The sequence below is a fragment of the Hevea brasiliensis genome, chromosome 14 (genome assembly GCF_030052815.1).
Source record: "Hevea brasiliensis isolate MT/VB/25A 57/8 chromosome 14, ASM3005281v1, whole genome shotgun sequence".
Lineage (NCBI taxonomy): Eukaryota > Viridiplantae > Streptophyta > Magnoliopsida > Malpighiales > Euphorbiaceae > Hevea > Hevea brasiliensis.
In genome coordinates this window covers 17186424-17213614 of record NC_079506.1, presented here as the reverse complement: position 1 = coordinate 17213614, position 27191 = coordinate 17186424, and the positions used below count along the sequence as shown (strand labels likewise).

Below are 27191 nucleotides of genomic sequence, written 5' to 3'. Positions count from 1 at the left end.
TGTACCTCTCTTTCAATATATAGTAATAATTATACATAATTAAGAAGGTATGTGACTTAACTACTTATTTTTAACTTTTGACATAAAATATATTTTTTAATTTAAAAATAATTAATTATTTATTTAATAAAATTATTTAAAATTAATTTTTAAATAATTAAAGTGTTTAGTTAAAAATCGCTTAAAGATAATTTAATTTAAGTCGAACTAATTATAATATTTTATATATTCAAATTTGTTTGCCTTGCATAGGCTTTTTAATAAAGTGAAAGTATTTATTAAAAAAAAAAAAAAAAACTTAACTAGATGCGTTGGGCAAGGCCTTATTGGGATGTCATTGTGACCTTTCATAAAGACTAATAAGAACCCAATAACACAAGAAATCCATAGAAAAAAGGTTTTTTTTTTTTTTTTTTTTACTATTTTAAAATTTTATAACTAAAATATGTAAAATTTAAATAAGATTAAAATTTAAATGTCTTTAATAAATATTTTTAAAATAATATATTCCCATTTTAAAAAGATAGAATATTTATTTTCCTATTTTCTTTACCTCAAATTTCATCTATCACGAAAGTAAAAGAATGAAAATTCATCTCCCATCAAAATTCTATATTTTTTCCTTTTTTTAAGGAAATGTGTATGTTTAGCTAGAAAATTATTGTCTAAACTCGATTCATTATAAATTCAAGAAATAAATATATAAAATTCATATATTTAATAAATGAGTCATATCATATATTATGTATTTTAAATCTATGATGGATTAAATTTAAAAAAAAAAATGTATGTCTAGCTTTCCTTTCATTTCTCATTCACAAAAATCACTACGAAAAATTATCATTAATAAAAGAAGAAAATTTAACATATACATGCAATATGTTAATTAGCTTTTGATATAAATCACTATAAAAAATTATTAAAAAAAATAAAAAGGGAAAAATATACATAGTAAATCACTAAGAAAAATCAAAATATAACACAAGGGAGAATACATTCATATTTGACACAAGTTAATCACTACGAAAAAACACTAACAAAAGGGAGGAAAACAATATTTTTAGCATTTAATTGAAATATTCACCATGAAAAATCATTAATAAAAGAGAAAATGTATTGACATTTGGTAAAAAATTTTCACTGCAGAAAAATTACTAGCAAAAGGAGAGAAACATATATAGTAGCATTCGATATATAGAAATCACTGTGAAAAATCATGAAAATGTGTTTGCATTTGATAAAAGTTAGTCAATATGGAAAAAAACACTAACAAAAGGAGAGAAAACATGATATCATTTTGATAGAAATCACTGTGAAAAATCATGAACATGTTTTTTCATTTGATAAAAGTTAGTCAATATAATAGGAATGGCAACGAGGTAATTCGGGTAGAGATTGCTCCTCTTGTCTTCGCTTCGAAATTGGGGTGAGGACTTCCCCATTGTAGAGTGGAGCAAGTTTCTCTTTGGGACTTTTTGTTTTCATTTTAATTTATTATTATGTAATATAATTTTCTTATTAAAGATAAATTATAAAAATTAGAAATATAAGTTTAATAATATAAATGTATTGTTTTGTTAAAATGATAATATTTTTAATACATAAATATATAGAAATAAATTATATTTTAATAAAAAATAATATGTTATTGTGCAAAGCTATGTATGTGGATTCGGGGTAGAAAGATTTTCTTCTCGTCGTTGTCCTGCACAATATTAAAATCGAGATGGAATCAAAGAAAATTAATTGGGTTTAATAACAATTATCATCGTATAATATTTAAAGAAAAAATCACTAACAAAAGAAGAAGAGAAAACATGTTAGTATTTCATAGAAATCACTATGAAAATAGGCTTGATTTTCACTTAAGAAAAGAACAAATAAAACTAAATAAAGCTTTTTAAAAATTGTCAATCAAAAGGAGATTGTAAAAGAGATTAGAGAAAGGGATTAATTATAGAAGAAAGAGATCCAATGAAACCTTAACCTTTATTTACATTTGTAGTACTGTTAAATGTTTTGTTTGTTCTCCTGTTCCCACTCCGTTTCCTGTGAAAATTCTCGTAAATTCATGCTAGCCAGCTTTTATTGCATTTTCTTCTTACTATTTCGCGTTGCACACAGCCTCTCTTTCATTCATGTCTTCTTATAAATAAGCCTTCAAAAATATAATAATCATTTTTTAATTAAAAATGTTCTAATACCACTAATTAATAATAAAATTATTTTTGCTTAATTGAGTATTTTACTAAAATTGAGTAAAATTTTTTTAAATAAAAAATTGTAAATATAAGCTAATAAATGTTGAAATATTAACTTTAAAAATAAATTTATTTGATTGAAATTATTTTGTTATATTAATAAATGTAATATTTAATTAATTTTTTAATAACTCATTGATTGGACCGTTGACCTATTATTAAATTAGTGACTCGTTGATCTAATTTTTCAATTAGATTATTCTCCAAACTGAATTTAATAACTATGATTCTTAGTGACAGTTAAAAGTAACTCTCTTTTAGTAGACAATTCTTATAAAAAGTAATGTTGAGAGAGACAACTACAAATTTCGAAAAAATTATTTTTATATGGATTGTAAAATGAATTTAGAGAAATATCATGATTAAAAAAAGAAAAAAATTATAAACCCAAAAGTATAGGAACTTTTACTCTATATTTTAGCAAACACAAGTATATGGATATATCTATTTAAGTCGAATTAATTATAATATTTTATATATGCAAGTTTGTTTGCCTTGCATAGGATTTTTAATAAAATGAAAGTATTCATTAAAAAATAAATAAATAAACTCGGCTTACAATAATTTTACACTTATTCATTGTTATGCGTTGGGCAAGGGCTTACTGAGGTGTCATTGTGACCCTTCATGGAGACTAATAAGAACCCAATAACACGAGAAATCCATAGAAAAAAGATGTTTTTTTTACTATTTTAAAATTTTTATAACTAAAATATGTAAAATTTAAATTGAGATTAAAAATTAAATGTCTTTAATAAATATTTTAAAATAATACTTTCCCATTTTTAAAAAGATAGTAGATTTATTTTCCCATTTTCTTTGCCCCAAACTTCATCTATGTCGAAAGTAAAAGAATGAAAATTCATCTCCCATCAAAATTCTATATTTTTTTCTTTCTTTAGAGAAATATATATGTCTAGTTGGAAAATTTTTATCTATACCCGATTTATCATAAATTTAAAAAATAAATATGTGAGATTTATATATTTAATAAATAATTTTTACCATATATTCTCGTGATAGATTAGATTTAAGAGAAAAAAAAAATCCATGTGTAACTTTCCTTTCATCTCTCATCCACAAAAATACTATGAAAAATATCATTAATAAAAGAAGAAAATTTAACTTATGTAATATGTTAGCATTTGATATAAATTATCATAAAAAAATAATTTAAAAATTCAAAGGAAAAATATATATGGTATGTCACTATGAAAAATCAAAATAGTTCACAAGGGAGAATATGTTCATTTTTTATACAAGTTAATCACCACGAAAAATCACTAACAAAAGGGAGGAAAACAATGTTGTTAGCATTTAATAGAAATATTGACTATGAAAAATCATTAACAAAGGGAGAGTAAACATGGTAGTATTTGATAGGAATCACCATGAAAGATCATGAAAATGTGTTTGCATTTGATAGAAGTTAGTCAACATATATATATATAAAAAAAAGAAAATACTAACAAAAGGAGAGAAAACATGGTAGCATTTTGATAGAAATCACTGTGAAAAAATCATATTTGATAAAAGTTAGTCAATATAATAGGAATGGGAATGAGGTGGCTCGGGACAGAGATTGTGGGGCAGTTTTTTTTATTATTTATTATTATATAATATAAATTTATTTATTAAAAATAAATTATAAATTAGAAATATAAGTTTTAAATATAATTTTAATAATATCTATTTTTTTTATTAAAGTGATAATATTTTAATACATAAATATATTAAAATAAATTATATTTTAATACAAAAACAATAATATATTATTATGCAAGGTGATTTATGTGGATTTGAAGTAGAAAAACCTTCTTCTTGTTGCTATTCTGCATAATATCAGAATTGAGGTTGAGTAAAAGAAAATTGATTGAGTTCAATAATAATTATCATCCTATAATATTTGAAAAAAAAAATCACTAACAAAAGAAGAGAAAACATGTTAGTACTGTTAAATGTTTTGTTTGTTCTCCTGTTCCCACTCCGTTTCCTGTGAAAATTCTCGTAAATTCATGCTAGCCAGCTTTTATTGCATTTTCTTCTTACTATTTCGCGTTGCACACGGCCTCTCTTTCATTCATGTCTTCTTATAAATAAGCCTTCAAAAATATAATAATCATTTTTTAATTAAAAATGTTCTAATACCACTAATTAATAATAAAATTATTTTTGCTTAATTGAGTATTTTACTAAAATTGAGTATTTTTTTAAAAAAATTGTAAATATAATCTAATAAATGTAATATTTAATTAATTTTTTAATGACTCATTGATTGGACCGTTGACCTATTATTAAATTAGTGACTCGTTGATCTAATTTTTCAATCAGATTAATCTCCAAATTGAATTTAATAACTATGATTCTTAGTAATAGTAAAAGGGACCTCTCTTTTAGTAGACAATTCTTATAAAAAGTAACGTTGAGAGGGACAATTACAAATTTCGAAAAATTATTTTTATATGGATTGTAAAATGAATTTAGAGAAATATCATGATTAAAAAAAGAAAAAAAAATCTAAACCCAAAAGTATAGGAACTAAATTGACAATTTACTCTATATTTTAGCAAACACAAGTATATGGATATATCTATTTACAATATTTTATATATGCAACTTTGTTTGCCTTGCATAGGCTTTTTAATAAAATGAAAGTATTCATTAAAAAATAAATAAATAAACTCGGCTTACAATAATTTTACACTTATTCATTGTTATGCGTTGGGCAAGGGCTTATTGAGGTGTCATTGTGACCCTTCATAGAGACTAATAAGAACCCAATAACACGAGAAATCCATAGAAAAAATATCTTTTTTTACTATTTTAAAATTTTTATAACTAAAATATGTAAAATTTAAATTGAGATTAAAAATTAAATGTCTTTAATAAATATTTTTAAAATAATACTTTCCCATTTTTAAAAAGATAGTAGATTTATTTTCCCATTTTCTTTGCCCCAAACTTCATCTATGTCGAAAGTAAAAGAATGAAAATTCATCTCCCATCAAAATTCTATATTTTTTTCTTTCTTTAGAGAAATATATATGTCTATTGGAAAATTTTTATTTGTACCCGATTCATCATCAATTTAAAAAAAATATGTGGAATTTATATATTTAATAAATAATATTTACCATATATTCTATATATTCTCGTGATAGATCAGATTTAAGAGAAAAAAAAAAATCCATTTGTAACTTTCCTTTCATCTCTCATCCACAAAAATACTATAAAAAATATCATTAATAAAGGAAGAAAATTTAACTTATGTAATATGTTAGCATTTGATATAAATTATTATAAAAAAATAATTAAAAAATTTAAAGGAAAAATATATATGGCATATCACTATGAAAAATCAAAATAGTTCACAAGGGAGAATATGTTCATATTTGATACAAGTTAATCACCACGAAAAATCACTAACAAAAGGGAGGAAAACAATATTGGTAGCATTTAATAGAAATATTGACAATGAAAAATCATTAACAAAAGGGAAAATGTATTCGCAATTGATAAAATTAATATTCGCAATTGATAAAAATTAAGCACTGCAGAAAAATTACCAGTAAAAGGAGAGTAAACATGGTAGTATTTGATAGGAATCACTATGAAAGATCATGAAAATGTGTTTGCATTTGATAGAGGTTAGTCAACATATATATAAAAAAAAAATACTAACAAAAGGAGAGAAAACATGGTAGCATTTTGATAGAAATCACTGTGAAAAAATCATATTTGATAAAAGTTAGTCAATATAATAGGAATGGGAATGAGGTGGCTCGGGACAGAGATTGTGGGGCAGTTTTTTTTTTATTATTTATTATTATATAATATAAATTTATTTATTAAAAATAAATTATAAATTAGAAATATAAGTTTTAAATATAATTTTAATAATATCTATTTTTTTTATTAAAGTGATAATATTTTAATACATAAATATATTAAAATAAATTATATTTTAATACAAAAACAATAATATATTATTATGCAAGGTGATTTATGTGGATTTGAAGTAGAAAAATCTTCTTCTTGTTGCTATTCTGCATAATATCAGAATTGAGGTTGAGTCAAAGAAAATTGATTGAGTTCAATAATAATTATCATCCTATAATATTTGAAAAAAAAAAATCACTAACAAAAGAAGAGAAAACATGTTAGCATTTCATAGAAATCACTATGAAAAGAGGATCCTTTTTCACTTAAGAAAATAACAAATAAAACTAAATAAAGCTTTTTTTAAAAATTGTAAATCAAAATAATTCGTAAAATAAAATCAAATGGAGATTGTAAAAGAGATCAGAGAAAGGGATTAATCGTAGAAGAAAGAGACCTAAAGAAAACTTAACTTTTATTAATATTTCTAGTACTGTTAAATGTTTTGTTTGTTCTCCTATTTCCACTCCATTTCCTGCGAAAATTCTCCTAAATGCATGCTAGCCAGCTTTTATTGCATTTTCTTTTTACTATTTCGTGTTGCACACGGCCTCTTTCATTAACGTCTTCTTAAGCCTTCAAAATAATATATAATAATTATTTTTTAATTAAAAATATTCTAATATCACTAATTAATAATAATATTATTATTTTATCAAAATAGAGTCAAATTTAAAAATAAAAATTTAGTTTCATATTTGTTTGGAAAAAGAATTTCCTAAACTTGGGTATTCTGCACAGATTTGCATGCCATTTTCACGTAAGCGTCGGTCTTCTGCACAAATCACCTTTCTATATATATATATATATATATATAGAAATTAATTTTTTAATTCTATAATTTGTATTATTTTTTAAATGATAATAATATAGATTATTTTCAATTTATTAGCACTATTATATTTTATAAATTTATATTTTTAAATTATTTATTTATGAAAATAAAAACATTTTTATATTCGATTTATAATTTGTCGTAATTTTTAATTATTTGACAATGTTTCAATAATATTATTTTTTGTGTGAGTGTTGAGTAAGTTTAGTTATATGAAAAACAAAAAAGCAAAATGAAAGAAATAAAAAATAAAAAAACAAAAGAAAAAATAAAAAAAAAATAAAACAAACAGGATAAAGACTAAAATAGCAGTTTCACTATTTAATTTAGGATTTAATTAAATTTTATTTAAATTATATAAAAATATTTAAATTATGTTATTTTTTATAAATATCAAATAAGTTTAATTACGTGAAAAAATTTATAAAAAAAATGCAATACTGTCTTCAATAAAAAAAAAAAACAGCCGTACCAAATTCTTGCTCTTCAGGTTTCGTCGTGTAGCAGATAAAATCTTGAAAAGCAAAAAATTAATTTAAAATAAAAATTAAAAAAAAAAAGTTCTCAGCATTAGTATTATTAAATTTGGCTCGATTCGATGGATGAATCAATAATTCAGATATAAAATTAAGTTGATTATCTTGGGTTGATTTTCTTATTGAATTAGATAAAGAGTTGGTCTAGAAAAAAATTGAATGACTTAGTAGTTAAATTGATGACTGTTAACTTAATGATCAGCCGATTTAAAATTTTCTTATTTAAAAACTTTTAAAAATATAAATTATATCGATATTTTAATATTTAAACTTATATTTAGTAAATAAATAAAATATAACTTGACTATAATTTTTTTTATTTATAGTAATAGAAGAAATTTGTTAAAATGATATTTTAGTTTTTAGTTTTAATATATAATTAAAATTTAAATATATTTAATATTTTCATATAAATTTTAATAGTATTATTAAGATATACGTAAATGTTCAAATTGAAAGAACGGAAGCATGAAAAACACAAGTTTACATCATTAAATTCAAAAATTTTTACCTAGGGTCACATGCATCATGCAAGATTTATTTTTATCTATTTGATTTCAATGATAAACAACATATTAAAACTCTTTTAATATGTTTTTGGATCTGTATTTGCCATTTAAGATTTTAAAATTAATCAGATTAATTTTAGAACCTTAGATTAAATCAAGAACGATTACACTAACCTCTTGATGCACTGCAGCGTGTCTGTGCCTTTGAGATTCGTCTTCAGGACACCAGATGTTGTCCCTCTAGCTTGTCCACACCAAGAACACCTATGGCAGCCCTTGAACAGCTTCTAAAGTTTTTTTTTATTAATTAGAAATTCAAGTTCTGCCTTTTAAGAGATTAGAGATGTAAATAGGACACTAGAAATAATTTCTAGTGTTCTTAATTCAAGAGATTGATGGCTAATCTCTTTGAATTGATGAGAAATGAAGAAGAATAGATGGAGAGCCTTAAAATGGCGTGACAAAGGAGGAGTGGCTACTGATTGCTTTTCTTTTTTCATAACAACACTTATATAGCTAGTTAACACATTAAACCCTTGCCACATGTTACTCTTTGATTAACTCTAGGTTTAAGTGACCCAATCACAATGTGTCAAGTGTCAAACCTATATTTAATCTTAATATTAATCATCTTACATGATTAAAAACATTTGACAAGGATTAGCTCTAGGTTTAAGTGACCCAATCACAATGTGTCAAGTGTCAAACCTATATTTAATCTTAATATTAATCATCTTACATGATTAAAAACATTTGACAAGCTTATGTGTAATCCCATGTGTCACCATCTCATGGTGCCACATGTCACACTGTGAAATGACCAAAATGCCCCTGTATCTTAATTTTGAGTTCTCAACCCAAAATAATTATTTCTCTTCTTCTAATCAATTTATATCAAATATAAATTAATTAATTAATCTCTATTAATTAATTTCTCATTAATTAAATTCATATTTAAACACTTTAAATATAAATTTAACTTATACTACACATCCAATAATCTAGATTTAGTTTCAAGTCATGCTAGGGACTTTGCAATCTAATTGCAAACCAAACCTATTTAATTAATCAATTAAACTCTTTAATTAATTAATTAAATCATATTTTCAGCTCTTAGCCCTTGTCCAACAAAGGGTGATCTAGTCATTTTGCCCTGAAGGCAAGATTCACAAGTTGGAGTAGGCTCAAAGCCCAATGAGGATAGAATCCCCATTTTCTCCAGTTTTGCAATCCTATCTTCTGCAACATGACATAACCTTAAGTGCCAAATATATTTTGAACTTGACTTGATTTTCACCATGGCATTGCATTCTTTTAGATCACTTGCATTCAATTTGTGTTTGTCATTATTATCCAAATAATAAAGACCATCATTCATATAACCCGAACCAACATATTTATTTCCAAAATAAATATTGCAAACATCATCTATGAACTGAAATTCATAGCCATTTCCAGTCAAACTAGATATATAAATGATGTTCTTAAAAGCATCAGGTACATATAAAATATTATCTAAACACAAAACATGTCCAAACATGTAAAAAGATTTAGATCCTATGGCTAAAGCTTCAACAGTTGAGCCATTGCCAATCCGAACTCTAACATCTTGAGAACGCAAGCTGTTACTATTTGCTAGTTCCTACATATCATTAGAAATGTGATAACTGGCACCAGTATCTAAAACCCAAGCTGTAGATGAACTATGAGTATCATCATAATCTAAATAACAAGATATGGACATACCTTCCGAAGGTGTATCCTTCTTGTCCTTCAGAGAAGCAAGATACTGCAGGCGCCTTTTCTAGTGCCCATCCTTTTGGCAGTGGAAACACTTTCCTTTGCCTACATCAGCTTTAGTCTTCCTTTTCTGTTTAGCTATTTTCTTGGAAGGACCAGGAATCTGAGATTTCTTTTTCTTATTGCCCTTCTTATTGTTGGACTTTCCAGTAGAAGAAGATGCAATCAAAGCAACCTCTTTTCCTTTATTGCTCGGCATATTCTTTTGGGCAATAACTAGCACGTTGAGTAAACCAGCTAAGGTGCATTCCTGTTTAGTCATATGGAAATTTGTCACAAAATTCCTAAAAGACTCAGGAAGGGACTGAAGGATCAAATCCGTCTGTAGTTGGAAATCCATGTTGAAGTCAAGATGTTCCAACTGCTCAATCAGCCGAATCATCTTGTGGACATGATCCTCAACATTCTGTCCCTCAGACATCTTCATGCGGAACAGCTGCCTAGATATCTCATACCTAGCATTCCTACTGTGCTCACCATACAACTCTTGTAGGTGAAGGAGGATCTCACTTGCACTCTGCATGTTTTCATACTGCTTCTGTAACTCATTACTCATGGAAGCAAGCATGTAACACTTAGCTCTCATATCATGCTCCTTCCACTTGTCCAAAGTTTCATGTTCTTCTTGAGTGGCCTCTGGAAGTAAGGGACCAGGAACATTTGAATCTAAAACATATCCTATATGTTCAAGGTTCAGGACAAGTTTCAAATTTCTTAGCCAATCAGAGAGATTAGGTCCTGTCAACCTATTGCGATCAAGTATGCTTGCAAGGATATTGGATGGTGGTGGTTGTTCTGTGCTCATTTTTATCAGAAAATTAATTGCAGAAAATAACCAGATTAATTAGTAAATGTATCATGTAATTAACCAAAATGATTATGGTCTTTTAATCAAATTGGTCCTCCCACTAACTTAGCGAATCCTACACTTCCAAAGTAGAAAACGGAAATCCTAGTTGGATGGATTTCTAGTGGGTGATTGAATTCTTATAATTTTATTGATCATCTTCAGGTACATCCGTTTTTGGAATTACAATAAACTATAAGTGAGCAACTCCTTGCCCATCACATCTCATGTGAGCTTTAATCCTTTACCTAGCCCCTAATGCTCAAAATCTCAAGTACATCCATTATTGACTTATCTTGCATTAGTTAAGTTGATCCCATTGAGCCAGTAATTATGCAAATAATTTTAATGTCCTCAGGTACATCCAATATTGGCCACCAAACCATTTACATATTTACAACATCTCATGCTTAACAATTATTCTTAAGAAAATCTCTTAAATTAATTGCATCTTATGCAACTATTTAAAATTTCTTAAAATAATTGCCCCAATGGAGGGCTTATGTTATAATTACTTTAATTATAGCATTTCCAACTTAATCATTTGTTTGGAAGATTTTATAGTCATCCTAATTACTATTAAGGTCTCACTTTGCACATTATCCATTTAGCATGCATATATCATATAATTGCATACATTCTCATACATCTCATGTATTCATGGATAAGCAGTAAATATGGTATGATTATGAACTTTCTAAGGGATTCAATTCTGAGCCACCAAGAATTGAATCAGGGCATTCCTAGGTGCATTTCATTCATTCATTTTACAAGAGTTGCTGAAGGAGTACATAATCAACACTTGATCTTGAATTCCTCCCACTGGTCCCACCAATGCTCTTGACCTCCTTGAACTTCTTGCAATCCAATTATATAGTAATCCTTGGCATACCAAGACAAATTTACAAGAACTTAAATAAATGAAATTACAATTCAAAAATTATTACAAACTTAATAATACATGCCCAAAATAAATTACAATCCCAAAGAAACATAAAAAAATAAATCCAATCACATTGGTCTTTTATAGTCCATGATCATCCATCATGCATATCACTATTTAACAATTAAATAAAACATACATACTTAAATTAAATTGAATATCTCATATTTAACTTAAAAATCCAGATTTGAATATGATTCAAATAAATTTAAAAATTCAGATTTGAATCTCATTCAAACAAATTTAAAAATTCATATTTGAATCACATTCAAACAACCTTAAAAATTCAGATTTGAATCACATTCAAACAACCTTAAAAATTCAGATTTGAATCACATTCAAACAACCTTAAAAATTCAGATTTGAATCACATTCAAATATTTTTTAAAAAATCAGATCTGAATATTATTCAATCAACTTTAAAAAATCAGATTTAAATATGATTCAAACAAATTTAAAAATTCAGCTTTGAATCACATTCAAACAACTTTTAAAATTCAGATTTGAATCACATTCAAACAATTTTTAAAATTCATATTTGAATCATAATTTAATTGTGTGATTAAAACTACTGATTAAACACTTTAATTAGTCAAAGAATAGGCCTTAGATCATACAACAATTGTAGAATTAAAAGTCAAACCTTGAACTACCCATGGAAGCCAAACCATGCGCACCATTGATGGTGTTTTTCAAGCATGCCGCCACACCTCCATTGCAACCAGCAATGGATAAATCATCTCATGATCAAAACACACAATTAATTATATAATCAACAATCTAAATGGCAAATATAGTGGCTCTGATACCAATTGAAGGAACGGAAGCGTGAAAAACACAAGTTTACACCATTGAATTCAAAAATTTTCACCTAGGGTCACATGCATCATGCAAGATTTATTTTTATCTATTTGATTTCAATGATAAACAACATATTAAAACTCTTTTAATATGTTTTTGGATCTGTATTTGCCATTTAAGATTTTAAAATTAATCAGATTAATTTTAGAATCCTAGATTCAATCAAGAACGATTACACTAACCTCTTGATGCACTGCAGCGTGTCTGTGCCTTTGAGATTCGTCTTCAGGACACCAGATATTGTCCCTCTAGCTTGTCCACACCAAGAACACCTATGGCAGCCCTTGAACAGCTTCTAAAGTTTTTTCTATTAATTAGAAATTCAAGTTCTACCTTTTAAGAGATTAGAGATGTAAATAGGACACTAGAAACAATTTCTAGTGTTCTTAATTCAAGAGATTGATGGCTAATCTCTTTGAATTGATGAGAAATGAAGAAGAATAGATGGAGAGCCTTAAAATGGCGTGACAAAGGAGGAGTGGCTGCTGGTTGCTTTTCTTTTTTCATAACAACACTTATATAGCTAGGTTAACACATTAAACCCTTGCCACATGTCACCATTTGATTAGCTCTAGGTTTAAGTGACCCAATCACAATGTGCCAAGTGTCAAACCTACATTTAATCTTAATATTAATCATCTTACATGATTAAAAATATTTGGCAAGCTTATGTGTAATCCCATGTGTCACCATCTCATGGTGCCACGTGTCACACTGTGAAATGACCAAAATGCCCCTGTGTCTTAATTTTGAGTTCTCAACCCAAAATAATTATTTCTCTTCTTCTAATCAATTTATATCAAATATAAATTAATTAATTAATCTCTATTAATTAATTTCTCATTAATTAAATTCATATTTAAACACTTTTAAATATAAATTTAACTTATACTACACATCCAATAATCTAGATTTGGTTTCAAGTCATGCTAGGGACTTTGCAATCTAATTGCAAAATAAACCTATTTAATTAATCAATTAAACTCTTTAATTAATTAATAAAATCATATTTAATTAGGTGATTACTTGTGTATGTGTGTGACTTACTAGGCTCATCACTAATTGGCTATGAGACATGATATCAACTCTTAATATCATCAGAACTCTTTCTTACCATAAATGATTTCTCTAAATCATTTTATGCACCTCATAGACCATGGTTAACACCTAGCACAGCATGCCATGGCCACCCAATTAGTAATAAGGTTTACCTTAAATGAACCTATAATCATATGTTACCATGCACTAAAATCTCTCTGTTACAAAATCTCAACTCAAGCTGGAGTCATGGTTTATGTCAAACTCCATTTGCTATGAATATTATGTTCTCTTTTAATTCCAGTTCTTGATTAAAAAGATTTTCTCATCAGAAACTCTTTTCTGAATAAATCTATCTGTCTGGCAGAACTTGAAACATCAAGAACAATTAAATGAACATAGGATTTTATCTCTATTTACTTAGAGGAACATATTCCATCTTGATCAACACCTACCTCCATATATAACTAGTAGGAGCCAACACATGCCCATATACCCATACATAGTACAAGTATGAAAACAGTATCAAACTCAAACTACCTATATACAAGATAACTGTGCTATCTCAGGTCTAAAGATTATATGCACTGATATGATTTATGACAATACATTGATAAGAGTAAACTCCATGTGCTTGTCATAAGTGTCACTAGTTCGGCCTACTTATCATTTATAAGTGCCTATCATGTTTGTCATATGGCATGGGACTCACCATTCCATCTTATTTATATCTCATATAAATAACTTGGTAACAAACATGAATACAATCTTTCTGGATAAGTCATGTCCTTATTATGAAGTATCCTTGATTGTGAACCTATTTATGATACTTTGTACTAGAAATACTGTCACTCATATTCTTAACAACTTAAGAATAGAATTTCTAACAAAATATCAATGGACCTTTTCTATTACACATAAATATATTATGTAAACGGAAAAGTGGAAATACCTTTTATTAATAAAATATGTACAAGATACATACTAAATGATATGCTCTAGGGCATACTACTAACAATCTCCCACTAGCACTAGAGCCATTCATTACAATATCTTAAACCCATCTTCTCAAGATGTCGGTCTAACTGAGCTTGTGACAAGGCTTAGTGAATGGATCAGCTGGTTTTTCAGCTGATGTTATTTTTTCTGCATGGCTATATCGCCTTGCCCAACTATATCTCTGATAATGTGGTAGTGCTTTTCTATGTGTTTGGATTTTGGGTGAGACCTTAGTTCCTTAGCCTGTATGACTGCTCCATTGTTGTCATAGTGTAGTGGAACTGCTGACTCAATGGAAGGAACTACTGTAAGTTCTGTCATGAACTTCTTTATCCAAACAGCTTCCTTTGCAGCATCTGATGCAGCAATATACTCAGCCTCTGTAGTGGAATCTGCAGTCGTGCTCTGTTTGGAACTCTTCTAACTGACTGCACCTCCATTACAAATGAACACATATCCAGAGGTAGACTTTCTATCATCGATATCTGATTGAAAGTCAGAATCAGTATAACCATCCAATTGCAAGTCTCCACCTCCATAAATCAAGAATAAATCCTTAGTTCTTCTCAAGTACTTAATGATATTCTTGACAGCTATCCAGTGTTCCAAACCTGGATTGGATTGATACCTGCTAGTCAAACTAACAGCATATGCGATATCCGGCCTAGTACACAACATTGCATACATTAAACTTCCAATAGTCGAAGCATATGGAATCCTGACCATCTTATCTCTTTCTTCAGGTGTCTTTGAAGACATCTCTTTAGAAGGGTGGATACCATGTCTCACTGGTAACAATCCTCTCTTGGAATCAAGCATGTTAAACCTCTTTAACACCTTTTCCAAGTATAGACTTTGGGATAAACCAATTATTCTTTTCGCTCTATCTCTATAGATGCGAATCCCAAGAATATAGGTTGCCTCCCCTACGTCTTTCATGGAGAATGTATTTGACAACCATACCTTTATAGTTGTCAACATACCTGTGTCATCACCCATCAACAGTATGTCATCCACATATAAGACAAGGAAAGTGATAGCACTGTCACTAACCTTCTTATATACACATGGCTCATCCTCATTTTTGATAAAACCAAACGATTTAATGGCTTCATCAAAACGGATGTTCCAACTCCTCGAAGCTTGTTTCAACCCATAAATGGATCGCTTTAGCTTGCATACCTTGGAACCATTTTGGGATTCAAAACCCCTAGGTTGTTCCATGAAAATGTCTTCTTCAATGTATCCATTGAGAAAAGCTGTTTTGACATCCATCTGTCAAATCTCATAATCATAGTATGCAGCTATTGCTAATAAAATCCTAACTGATTTAAGCATGGCAACAGGCGAGAAAGTCTCCTCATAGTCGACTCCTTGCCTTTGGCGAAACCCTTTCGCTACTAGCCTTGCCTTATAGGTCTCTACCTTTCCATCAGAACCAATTTTCTTCTTGAAAACCCATTTGTTCCCTATAGGTACAATACCTTCAGGTGGGTCAACAAGATCCCAAACTTGATTCTTATACACGGAATCAATCTCAGATTTCATAGCATCAATCCATTTTGAAGAGTCTATATCTGATATAGCTTCTTTATAGGTAAGTGGATCATCTCCATGATCTACTTCTTCATGAGTAGACAACTCTTGTTCTTCTTCATAAAGGAAATCATATCTCACTGGTGGGTGAGATACCCTGGTTGTTCTACGAGGAACAGTTGTAGATGTTTCATCAACGGGTATAGGTTGACTAGATAGATCTACATCCATCTGATCTGTTGGTTGGTCAGAATTCTCCTATTCTAACTCTATTTGCCTTCCTTTGCCTCCTTCTTGAACAAACTGTTGTTCAAGAAATGTGGCATCTCTACTTATCACAACCTTTTGTGAAGTAGGCAAATAAAAATAATATCCAAAACTATCTTTTGGATATCCAACAAATCGACCTTTTTTTGATCTGGTCTCCAATTTATCAGTGTTCAACTTTTTGATATAAGCTGGACAACCCCAAATCTTAACATGCTTAAGACTTGGTTTTCTTCCATGCCATATCTCATAAGATGTGGAAGAAACTGATTTTGATGGAATCCTATTCAGAATATACAAAGCTGATTCTAATGCAAATCCCCAAAAGGAGATTGGCATATCAGTATAGCTCATCATACTACGTACCATATCCAATAGGGTACGATTTCTCCTTTCAAATACACCATTCAACTGTGGTGTTCCTGGAGGAGTTAGATGGGAAATAATGCCATGCTCTCTCAAGTATTCATCAAATTCAGTACTCAAATATTCACCTCAACGATCTAATCGAAGAGCTTTAATACTCTTTCCTGTTTGATTTTCTACTTCAAATTTAAATTCTTTGAACTTTTCAAAGGATTCATGTTTGTATTTCATCAAATACAAATACCAAAATCTTGATTTATCATCAGTAAAGGTAATAAAATAATGAAAACCCCCTCTAGCCATTTCTTTAAATGGACCACATACATCACTATGTATTAGCTCCAAAATATTTTCAGCTCTTAGCCCTTGTCCAACAAAGGGTGATCTAGTCATTTTGCCCTGAAGGCAAGATTCACAAGTTGGAGTAGACTCAAAGCCCAATGAGGATAGAATCTCCATTTTCTCCAGTTTTGCAATCCTATCTTCTGCAACATGACATAACCTTAAGTGCCAAATATATTTTGAACTTGAGTTGGTTTTCACCATGGTATTGCATTCTTTTATATCACTTGCATTCAATTTGTGTTTGTCATTATTATCCAAATAATAAAGACCATCATTCATATAACCCGAACCAACATATTTATTTCCAAAATAAATATTGCAAACATCATCTATAAACTGAAATTCATAGCTATTTCTAGTCAAACTAGATATATAAATGATGTTCTTAAAAGCATCATGTACATATAAAATATTATCTAAGCACAAAACATGTCCAAACATGTAAAAAGATTTAGATCCTATGGCTAAAGCTTCAATAGTTGAGCCATTGCCAATCCGAACTCTAACATCTTGAGAACGCAAGCTGCTACTATTTGCTAGTTCCTGCATATCATTAGAAATGTGAGAACTGGCACCAGTATCTAAAACACAAGCTGTAGAAGAACTATGAGTATCATCATAATCTAAATAACAAGATATGGACATACCTTCCGAAGGTGTATCCTTCTTGTCATTCAGAGAAGCAAGATACTCTGGGCAGTTCCTTTTCCGATGCCCATCCTTTTGGCAGTGGAAACACTTTCCTTTGCCTACATCAGCTTTAGTCTTCCTTTTCTGTTTAGCTATTTTCTTGGAAGGACCAGGAATCTGAGATTTCTTTTTCTTATTGCCCTTCTTATTGTTGGACTTTCCAGTAGAAGAAGATGAAATCAAAGCAACCTCTTTTCCTTTATTGCTCGGCATATTCTTTTGGGCAATAATTAGCATGTTGAGTAAACCAGATAAGGTGCATTCCTGTTTAGTCATATGGAAATTTGTCACAAAATTCCTAAAAGACTCAGGAAGGGACTGAAGGATCAAATCCGTCTGTAGTTGGAAATCCATGTTGAAGTCAAGATGTTCCAACTGCTCAATCAGCCGAATCATCTTGTGGACATGATCCTCAACATTCTGTCCCTCAGACATCTTCATGCGGAACAGCTGCCTAGATATCTCATACCTAGCATTTCTACTGTGCTCACCATACAACTCTTGTAGGTGAAGGAGGATCTCACTTGCACTCTGCATGTTTTCATGCTGCTTCTGTAACTCATTACTCATGGAAGCAAGTATGTAACACTTAGCTCTCATATCATGCTCCTTCCACTTGTCCAAAGTTTCATGTTCCTCTTGAGTGGCCTCTGGAGGTAAGGGACCAGGAACATTTGAATCTAGAACATATCCTATATGTTCAAGGTTCAGGACAAGTTTCAAATTTCTTAGCCAATCAGAGAGATTAGGTCCTGTCAACCTATTGCGATCAAGTATGCTTGCAAGGATATTGGATGGTGGTGGTTGTTCTGTGCTCATTTTTATCAGAAAATTAACTGCAGAAAATAACCAGATTAATTAGTAAATGTATCATGTAATTAACCAAAATGATTATGGTCTTTTAATCAAATTGATCCTCCCACTAACTTAGCGAATCCTACACTTCCAAAGTAGAAAATGGAAATCCTAGTTGGATGGATTTCTAGTGGGTGATTGAATTCTTATAATTTTATTGATCATCTTCAGGTACATCTGTTTTTGGAATTACAATAAACTATAAGTGAGCAACTCCTTGCCCATCACATCTCATGTGAGCTTCAATCCTTTACTTAGCCCCTAATGCTCAAAATCTCAGGTACATCCATTATTGACTTATCTTGCATTAGTTAAGTTGATCCCATTGAGCCAGTAATTATGCAAATAATTTTAATGTCCTCAGGTACATCCAATATTGGCCACCAAACCATTTACATATTTATAACATCTCATGCTTAACAATTATTCTTAAGAAAATCTCTTAAATTAATTGCATCTTATGCAACTATTTAAAATTTCTTAAAATAATTGCCCAAATGGAGGGCCTATGTTATAATTACTTTAATTATAGCATTTCCAACTTAATCATTTGTTTGGAAGATTTTATAGTCATCCTAATTACTATTAAGGTCTCACTTTGCACATTATCCATTTAGCATGCATATATCATATAATTGCATACATTCCCATACATCTCATATATTCATGGATAAGCAGTAAATATGGTATGATCATGAACTTTCTAAGGGATTCAATTCTGAGCCACCAAGAATTGAATCAGGGCATTCCTAGGTGCATTTCATTCATTCATTTTACAAGAGTTGCTGAAGGAGTACATAATCAACACTTGATCTTGAATTCCTCCCACTGGTCCCACCAATGCTCTTGACCTCCTTGAACTTCTTGCAATCCAATTACATAGTAATCCTTGGCATACCAAGACGAATTTACAAGAACTTAAATAAATGAAATTACAACCCAAAAATTATTACAAACTTAATAATACATGCCCAAAATAAATTAAAATAAATTAATTAATTTACAATCCCAAAGAAACATAAAAGAAATAAATCCAATCACATTGGTCTTTTATAGTCCATGGTCATCCATCATGCATATCACTATTTAACAATTAAATAAAACATACATACTTAAATTAAATTGAATATCTCATATTCAACTTAAAAATCCAGATTTGAATATGATTCAAATAAATTTAAAAATTCAGATTTGAATCTCATTCAAACAAATTTAAAAATTCAGATTTGAATCACATTCAAACAACCTTAAAAATTCAGATTTGAATCACATTCAAACATTTTTTAAAAAATCAGATTTGAATCACATTCAAATATTTTTTAAAAAATCAGATCTGAATATTATTTAATCAACTTTAAAAAATCAGATTTAAATATGATTCAAACAACTTTTAAAATTCAGATTTGAATCACATTCAAACAATTTTTAAAATTCATATTTGAATCATAATTTAATTGTGTGATTAAAACTACTAATTAAACACTTTAATTAGTCAAAGAATAGGCCTTAGATCATACAACAATTGCAGAATTAAAAGCCAAACCTTGAACCACCCATGGAAGCCAAACCATGCGCACCATTGATGGTCTTTTTCAAGCATGCCGCCACACCTCCATTGCAACCAGCAATGGATAAATCATCTCATGATCAAAACACACAATTAATTATATAATCAACACTCTAAATGGCAAATATAGTGGCTCTGATACCAATTGAAGGAACGGAAGCGTGAAAAACACAAGTTTACACCATTGAATTCAAAAATTTTCACCTAGAGTCACATGCATCATGCAAGATTTATTTTTATCTATTTGATTTCAATGATAACAACATATTAAAACTCTTTTAATATGTTTTTGGATCTGTATTTGCCATTTAAGATTTTAAAATTAATCAGATTAATTTTAGAACCCTAGATTAAATCAAGAACGATTACACTAACCTCTTGATGCACTGCAGCGTGTCTGTGCCTTTGAGATTCATCTTCAGGACACCAGATGTTGTCCCTTTAGCTTGTCCACACTAAGAACACCTATGGCAGCCCTTGAACAGCTTCTAAAGCTTTTTCTATTAATTAGAAATTCAAGTTCTGCCTTTTAAGAGATTAGAGATGTAAATAGGACACTAAAAATAATTTCTAGTGTTCTTAATTCAAGAGATTGATGGCTAATCTCTTTGAATTGATGAGAAATGAAGAAGAATGGATGGAGAGCCTCAAAATGGCGTGACAAAGGAGGAGTGGCTGCTGGTTGCTTTTCTTTTTTCATAACAACACTTATATAGCTAGGTTAACACATTAAACCCTTGTCACATGTCACCCTTTGATTAGCTATAGGTTTAAGTGACCCAATCACAATGTGCCAAGTGTCAAACCTATATTTAATCTTAATATTAACCATCTTACATGATTAGAAATATTTGGCAAGCTTATGTGTAATCCCATGTGTCACCATCTCATGGTGCCACGTGTCACACTGTGAAATGACCAAAATGCCCCTGTATCTTAATTTTGAGTTCTCAACCCAAAATAATTATTTCTCTTCTTCTAATCAATTTATATCAAATATAAATTAATTAATTAATCTCTATTAATTAATTTCTTATTAATTAAATTCATATTTAAACACTTTAAATATAAATTTAACTTATACTACACATCCAATAATCTAGATTTGGTTTCAAGTCATGCTAGAGACTTTGCAATATAATTGCAAACCAAACCTATTTAATTAATCAATTAAACTCTTTAATTAATTAATTAAATCATATTTAATTAGGTGATTACTTGTGTATGTGTGTGACTTACTAGGCTCATCACTAATTGACAATGAGACATGATATCAACTCTTAATATCATTAGAACTCTTTCTTACCATAAATGATTTCTCTAAATCATTTTATGCACCTCATAGACCATAGTTAACACCTAGCATAGCATGCCATGGCCACCCAATTAGTAATAAGGTTTACCTTAAATGAACCTATAATCATATGTTACCATGCACTAGAATCTCTTTGTTACAAAATCCCAACTCAGGCTGGAGTCATGGTTTATGTCAAACTCCATTTGCTATGAATATTATGTTCTCTTTTAATTCCAGTTCTTGATTAAAAAGATTTTCTCATCAGAAACTCTTTTCTGAATAAATCTATCTGTCCTGGCCAGGAACTTAAAACATCAAGAACAATTAAATGAACATAGGATTTTATCTCTATTTACTTAGAGGAATAGATTCCATCTTGATCAACACTTACCTCCATATATAACTAGTAGGAGCCAACACATGCCCATATACCCATACATAGTACAAGTATGAAAGCAGTATCAAAATCAAACTACCTATATACAAGATAACTGTGCTATCTCAGGTCTAAAGATTATATGCACTGATATGATTTATGACAATACATTGACAAGAGTAAACTCCATGTGCTTGTCATAAGTATCACTGGTTCGGCCTACTTATCATTTATAAGTGCCTATCATGTTTGTCATATGGCATGAGACTCACCATTCCATCTTATTTATATCTCATATAAATAACTTGGTAACAAATATGAATACAATCTTTCTGGATAAGTCATGTCCTTATTATGAAGTATCCTCGATTGTGAACCTATTTATGATACTTTGTACTAGAAATACTGTCACTCATATTCTTAACAACTTAAGAATAGAATTTCTAACAAAATATCAATGGACCTTTTCTATTACACATAAATATATTATGTAAACGGAAAAGTGGAAATGTCTTTTATTAATAAAATATGTACAAAATACATACTAAATGATATGCTCTAGGGCATACTACTAACATAAATATATGTAAATATAATCTAATAAATATTGAAATATTGATTTTAAAAATAAAATTTAGTTAATTAAAATTATTTAGTTATATTAATAAACGTAATATTTAATTTTTTTAATAACCCATTAATTATACTGTTGATCCACAATGATACCAGTGATTCATTGATCTGATCCTTCAACCAAATTAATCTACAAACTATGGTAATTAGTAATGGTAAAAAGTACATCTCTTTTAGTATACGGTAATAATTATACATAATTAAATAAAGAATAGAAGCAATAGCTTCTAACTAGTTGATATAGAACTAAAAACGATAAAATAAAAATTAAAAAGTTACATTTTTTTTTCTTAAATACATGCTTAAGTAGAAGAAAGAAATAATTAGAAAACGTAACTTTTGGACTTACATAAAACAAAATATTTTTGAAACTGATTAAATTAAACACTAAATTATTGATAAGTGTTGAGTACAGTGATAAAATATATCGTGCTCTTTAAAAGAAAAGTCATTATTGAGAGGGATAACTACAAATTTCAAAAGAATTATTTTTATGTGGATTAATTGTAAAACGAATATAGAAAAATATCCTGATTGAAAAGAAAATTAAACCAAAAAATATAGATACTGAATTGATATTTTACTCTATATTTTAGGGAACACAAGTGTGTTGATATATCATTAATCAAAGAAGAAAATTTAACATATGTAATATGTTAGAATTAAATTAAATCACTATAAAAAAATATTCACAAATTAAAGGGAAAATATATATATATATATATATAGTAGATAACTACGAAAAATCACTAACAAAAGGGAGGAAAACCATATTGTTAGCATTTAATAAAATAGTCACTATGAAAAATCATTAATGAAAGAGAAAATTTATTTGCATTTGATAAAAATTAATCAATGCAGAAAAATACTAGCAAAAGGAGAGAAAACATAGTCGCATTTGATAGAAATCACCATGAAAAATCATGAAAATGTGTTTACATTTGATAAAAGTTAATTAGATATTAAAAAAAAAAATACTAACAAAAGGAGAGAAAACATGGTAGCATTTTAATAGAAATCACTATGAAAAATCATGAACATGTTTTTACATTTGATAAAAGTTAGTCAATATAATAGGAATGACAACAAGTGGTTCGAGGTGGAGATTGCTTGATTGCTTCTCCTGTCTCTACCTCGAAGTTGGGATGAAAACTTCCTCACCGGAGAGAGAGGCAGGTTTCTCTACAGGGATTTATATATATATATATATAGTTTATTATGTAATATAAATTCATTATTAAAAATAAATTATAAATTAAAAATATAAATTTTAATAATATTTATATTTTTTATTAAAATATAATATTTTAATATATAAATATATTAAAAAAAATTATATTTTAATAAAAATAATAATATATTATTATACAGGGGCTTTACATGGATTTGGAGGAAAAAGAACTTCTTCTCATCGCTGTCCTGCATAATATTGGAATTGAGATAGAGTGGACGAAAGTTGACTGAGTTCAAAAATAATTATCATCCTATAATATTTACAAAAAAATACTAATAAAAGAAGAGAAAATATGTTAGCATTTCATAGAAGTCACTACGAAAAGAGGCTTGATTTTCACTTAAGAAAATAACAAATAAAAGTAAATAAAGTTTTTTCAAAATTGTAAATCAAAATAATTCGTAAAATAAAATCAAATGGAGATTGTAAAAGAGATCAGAGAAAGGGATTGACTATAAAAGAAAGAGATCTAATGAAACCTTAACTTTTATTAATATTTCTACTACTGTTAAATGTTTTGTTTGTTTTATTTTTTCCACTCCATTTCCTGCGAAAATTCTCCTAAATGCAAGCTAGCCAACTTTTATTGCATTTTCTTTTTACTGTTTCGTGTTGCAAACGGCCTCTCTTTCATTCATGTCTTCTTATAAGCCTTCAAAAAAATATATAATAATTATTTTTTTAATTAAAAATATTCTAATAATAATAATAATAATAATAATATTTTACTTAGCCTATTCAGTTGATATTAAGAGTATTTTATTAAAATAGAATAAAATTTAAAAAAGAAATAGTTTTACATGTGTTTGGAAAAAGAATTTCCTAAACTAGGGTATTCTGCACAGATTTGCATGCCATTTTCACGTAAGTATCGGTATGCTGCACAGATCACCTTTTTCATGGCATGGCAGAGATTTTCAAGCTTTTTTTATTTGTTTACCGACACTTATACTGTTGATTTTGAGTTTGACTTTGGTAATTTTTTTCACTTGTTTAAGAATTATTTCTCCCATTAACACACATAAGATTTAATTTTTTTTTTTAATTTTCACTCAGTTTTAGTAACATGCCCAATTAAAAATGATAATCATTCTTAACCTCTTAAGCAAAAGTAAGTTTGGACTATCGTAAACATGCAAGCATATATATTTTGAACATAGAAAAGCTGCAAAAACTAATTATTCTGGCTGATATCAATTTCTTGCTAACAAAAAAATTCCTTTTTTCTCGTTCATCTCCTCCATTGATCATCTTTGCAATGCTTCTGCATTTTCTTGGTAAACCTCCAGAGAAGTTCCTCTGTTCTTTCTTCTCCCATTGATCAATGCAGAAATTTCTGGCCTGAATTCCATTAACCAAACAACATGTCTAAGCCACACAGCCTTTGCCTTCTCATTATATATATACATACATGCATATCTCATTTCTTCATTATCATATATTCTCATCAGAGAGGTTAAGCAGTGATTAATTATGAATCTTTTACCTCCTTACCTTCGACACAGAGATGGTAATATTACATCTGCTACTCTCTCTTTTTCTCATATGATTTATTTATTTATTTATTTGCATGAAGCTCCATCTGGGGTTCAATGATATCATTATTATTCAAGGATGTCAAAAAAATTCACTTAGTTTGGCAACTAGCTAGGTTTATTAACATAATTATTATATGATTCTCAAATTCCGATTTGATCATTAAATTGATAAAAACAGAGAATTAAGTCAACCTCGAGTCTTCTCTTTGCAAACTGATTTTTAAAATTTTTTTTAGTGAAATGATCAACTCATTTAAATTCGATTGAGTTGATCAATTCACTGATTATCTAGCTAATTTACAAGAGTTAATTTCAAATTTTACAAAAAGAAAATTTTATAGTTAAATTAGATCAGCTATTAGTACAATTCTCAATTAAACCGATTAGACCGACCTGATCAATCTGATTCTTATGTGTACATGTAAAGATTGGAACTCAAAATCTCAGTTTCCATATAGTTTAAAGATATTATAATTTGATGGGTTAATTTGATTAGAAAGCTTTTAATTATTATAATATGATAGTACGTAATTGAAATTGGCATGCAGATTCAGGAGACGTAATAGAGTTTACTGCTGAGGAATTAAAAGGTTACATCAGAGAAGGAAAAATTGTTGGGAGAGGAGCATTTGGTCCAGTTTACAAAGGGATCATCAAGGGAAGGCAAGAGAGAAATATTAACGGCGAACATGTAGCCATCAAATTCTCCCGCAACAAATGTGAAAGCGCAAGCACCCAGTGGCGAGTAAGCCTTAATTAATTAAATTAATTACAACAATCATTAATTTGGTTTGTTTGCTTGATTACATATTTATATATGTCAACTTCATTAGCCGTTGTAATTTTTTCTATATTCTCAAATCATCCATGTTGTTTTTTCTTTTACTGCACTCTAATATGAAATTTAAATGGCTCAATTTTTGTAATTTTGGAAATGATTTTAATATCGTTAATTCAATTTTTTTCATACAACTGATTTCAACTGAAACTCAAATTTGTAACTTTATAATTTTGAAGATGGCTTAAATACCATAATTTTAATTTCTATTTCTATTTATATACAAATGGAAGATGTTTTATAATTCTCCAGGCTGAAAAGGATTATCTACCAGAAGTAAAGCATCAAAACATCATCAAGCTGATAGGCTACTGTGAAAGTGAAGAAAGGTTCTACCTTGTGTATCCATTCATGCAAAATGGGACTGCCTTGAGTCAGTTATCAGGTTATTTCCCCAATATTATTATTGTATGGTAATTTGTAGTTGTTATTTGCTACATATCTCACATATTTTTTCTTGGATGAATTATAATGAAGTCTATCAGTTTTAACAAAATTCACAGATTAATTCATTCCTAGTGTAAATTTAGTAAAAATTTGATACTTAAATTTTATTTTCGTTAACAATTTAGTCCTTACATATTACTTCTATTAATAAATTAATCCCTAAATCAATTTTTTACCAAACTTACATAGGAATTAATATGTGAGTTTTGTTAAATTTCAGGAATTTCATTGCAATTTACTCTTTTTTCTTTGACAAATTATCATGGACTCCATAAATAATTTTATCAATGATGTTTAAAGATTATTTGGTTTGACTTATAAATTGGTTAAATATATTTATAAGTACAAAGTCATAAGCAGATTTGAGTTTAGTTTGATTTATAAATTAAAAAAAACTACTTAAAATAAATTAGAAGTTATAAATAATAAGTACTGTTTATTACCTATTTATTTATTTTAAAATTACTATTTGACCAGGTGAAAGACTATATTGACCTAATGATTTTTAGAAATATTAACAATATCCTTATCTTAATAACTATTATATCCTTTTTTGTCATTTTGACCAATTAATAAGTTTATTTTAAATACTTTTTAATTAAATACTTAAACTATTTAAAAGTTAATTTTAAGT

At 28.5% G+C, this 27191-nt stretch overlaps 1 protein-coding gene across 1 annotated transcript in view; it reads left to right on the top strand.

The window, feature by feature from the left end:
- LOC131172809 (serine/threonine-protein kinase RIPK-like) overlaps positions 1-27191 on the top strand; it is a 29699-nt gene that overhangs the window by 1938 nt on the left and 570 nt on the right. The window contains exons 3-4 of the mRNA XM_058134340.1: positions 25821-26017; positions 26363-26495. Of these exons, the coding sequence (XP_057990323.1) occupies positions 25821-26017; positions 26363-26495 (330 nt within the window). The remainder of the gene's footprint in view (positions 1-25820; positions 26018-26362; positions 26496-27191) is intronic.